Genomic DNA, 2,684 nt, shown 5'->3' with positions numbered 1-2,684 from the left:
TGGAATCCAAAGATTTGATAAACCCACCTCCTATGGCACCCCACACTTAGAGAAGCTGAAACACCAATGATCGAAGGATTTAGATGAGAATCCGACAAACGCCACAACGAATAGTTGATAAGTTAGCCAAGATTCCTGGTGCAATTGATGAAAGCAAATCCTCACTCTCACTCAAAGCAATACACGCCAAAGGCATGAGAAAAATTCTGAAATTTTGATTAAATGCTGCCTCTTACAATTGTTTCTTATCCTTATATAGTAAGGAGAAAAACAAATAAAACCCTAAGACACTCTTATTGGACCTGACTTAAACACATAAGGCCCAAGCCCAATCACACACTAAAATAACACATAAATATTAAAACATAAGCCCAAAACATGGCCCAACACTCTAAAACTTAAAAGATAAAGTATGGCCAGAATACAAGTCCAAACAAAGCTAAAATAAAATAAGTGTTAAATAATAAAAATATAGCAAGTCCATCATAACACAGCTGAATCTTCATAAAAGTCTTACTTGATCTTCACTTTAGACTTCTCTTTGTATAGTTTTAGCCCATAGGTTTGATTAGGCTCCCTAAGCCTATGATTGCAAGTGTTGCACCAAATCTGTCCCATATGAGTTGAAGCACGCCCCAAATATATATGGATCATATGAAAATGATTTTGAACTCCTTTTAGATCCATTTGAATGACATAAGTTTGCTCCACACCATTGTTAGAAATTTGCCCTATTGGATCCGTATCATGGTCAAGGTAGCTCGGCTGCTTATGGGACCAGAACTGGTAATATCTCAGATTCTTCTATTACTCGAAATTCTTCTAACAAGATTCAGCGTCAGATTTGTGAAAAGTCAGGACACAGTGCTCGTCAATGCTTCTGGGCTAAGGACTTTTTCAAAAATAATTTTTCTAGACCTCAAGTTCATTCTGTTAATACTGGTAGTTCAAGTGAGACCAGTTGAGTTCTTGATATAGGTGCTTCACCTCATGTCACTAACGACCTTTAGAATCTGTCCTTGTACAAACCATATAATGGCTTAGATGAGTTGCACCTCACTGACGGATCTGGTTTGAGGTTTGTGCCATAGGGTTCCACGTCAACCGCCGACTCCTTTGCTAACTTAGCAGCTTTATTGGACTTTGAACTGCTTGCCCTTGAGTCACCACAACCAGATACTTACTGCTGCATGTATTTTAGCAGATTTGGCTGGTGCTTTGTCCAAGAACTTGGGCTCAATCACAAGCCAGAAATCCTGCTCTTTATTACGCTCCCCATAATTACGATAGCGCTCAAACAAGAGCTCCTTAAAGTGCTCCTCTTCATCCAGCATGAATTTGGCATTTGCAACAACAAAATAATACTTGTTGGCTTGTTGCTGCATTGTAAAATATCAAAGTAAGATTACATATCTTCAGCTAAAAAATCCAAAAGAAACTTCCATATACATTCCCTCTATTTGGAATCAAGGATTCTTTAATTTCTTTTGTATCAATTTTCTTGTTTGGAATGAAAAAATTCAATTTTTTTTAATTTAGAAAATTTTCATTTTGGAAAAGTTGAAATCTAAATGAATCATACCATACGAAAAGTGATATAGGCTCCTAGAAAGGAATTGCATGTTCACTTGAATGTGTTATTTCCTTTTCTATTGCAACATAAGTACATTTCCCCATTCAATCGAAGATTCAAAGGTAGACCCTTATCTCAAGGAAAACAAATAGCCTCTTGTAACTTGCACCTGAATTTTAACCTTTGCCCTTGGTCAATTAAGGAGAAGGAAAACCACTTATCAACTAGGCTAACCCTTGGGATTCATCCACTTGGATGTTTATTTCGTTAATGTAGTAAAATCAAAATTGGGCAATTCGTATTACTGATGCAACTATTTACAAATCAACTTTTCACTGACATAATTTTCCATCCACTGATGAACAGAGACTACTAAACGTTGGCAATTGTTGAATCTCTTGAACCAAATATACACAGGATCAGAAAGATGAAAAGAAAAGGCTGAAGAAAGAATGAAGAACCTTGTCAGGAGGATTTGGGGATGATGAACTGAGGTCATTTGAGTCAATAGCAGCAACAGCAGTCTTAAAAGAGGAAAAGGGTCTGGTAAGCATAAACAGATGTGATGGTGGTTGTGATCCTTTGGAGCCAAAGTGAGTGGTTGGAAGGTGAGCCAAGGCACAACAGTGTTGGTCTCGCTGAAGCTACAGACAGGTAGCTAGGACAATCTAAAAGAAAGCCATAACCTTATCTAGCTTATCTGCAATGTTTTTATTTATTTATATGTTACAAAATTTTTTTAATTCATTTTTTGTTCCGAGTATGTACTTTTCCTGGTCGGATATCAAAATCTCAACTACTAAGGCACTGTTTCTTTATTTTGGGCCCAATTAGAATACCTTACAGCTTTTGATTCAAAAAAAATACGATCAAAATTCAATTGAATTGATTTATTTTCATTAGTGCTGTTGTTTCACATCTGATAATTTAATTTTTTAAAAGAGAATTGAAATCCTATAATTTTTATCTGTAGGTTTTTTTATTAATTTTTTAAATATATTTATTTTAAAAGATATTAAATTTTATTAAATATTAAATTATTAATAGATATTTTGAGAGATTACTTAAAAAATAAAAATTAAATAGAATTATAATAATTAATTTATATATC

General features: G+C 34.6%; 1 protein-coding gene across 1 annotated transcript; it reads right to left on the bottom strand.

Annotated features, from left to right (window-relative positions):
• Window positions 1-359: 359 nt before the first annotated feature.
• Window positions 360-2,262, bottom strand: LOC110602632 (ycf54-like protein). Its single transcript, XM_021740199.2, has 2 exons — window positions 2,035-2,262; window positions 360-1,379 (listed from the first exon to the last, which is right to left on the bottom strand). The coding sequence occupies exons 1-2, from the start codon at window positions 2,125-2,127 to the stop codon at window positions 1,164-1,166; spliced, it is 309 nt and encodes a 102-aa protein (XP_021595891.1). The 5' UTR covers window positions 2,128-2,262; the 3' UTR covers window positions 360-1,163.
• Window positions 2,263-2,684: the final 422 nt, after the last annotated feature.

Source organism: Manihot esculenta, chromosome 15, assembly GCF_001659605.2.
Source record: "Manihot esculenta cultivar AM560-2 chromosome 15, M.esculenta_v8, whole genome shotgun sequence".
Classification (NCBI taxonomy): domain Eukaryota; kingdom Viridiplantae; phylum Streptophyta; class Magnoliopsida; order Malpighiales; family Euphorbiaceae; genus Manihot; species Manihot esculenta.
This window is presented reverse-complemented; position numbering and strand designations above follow the sequence as displayed.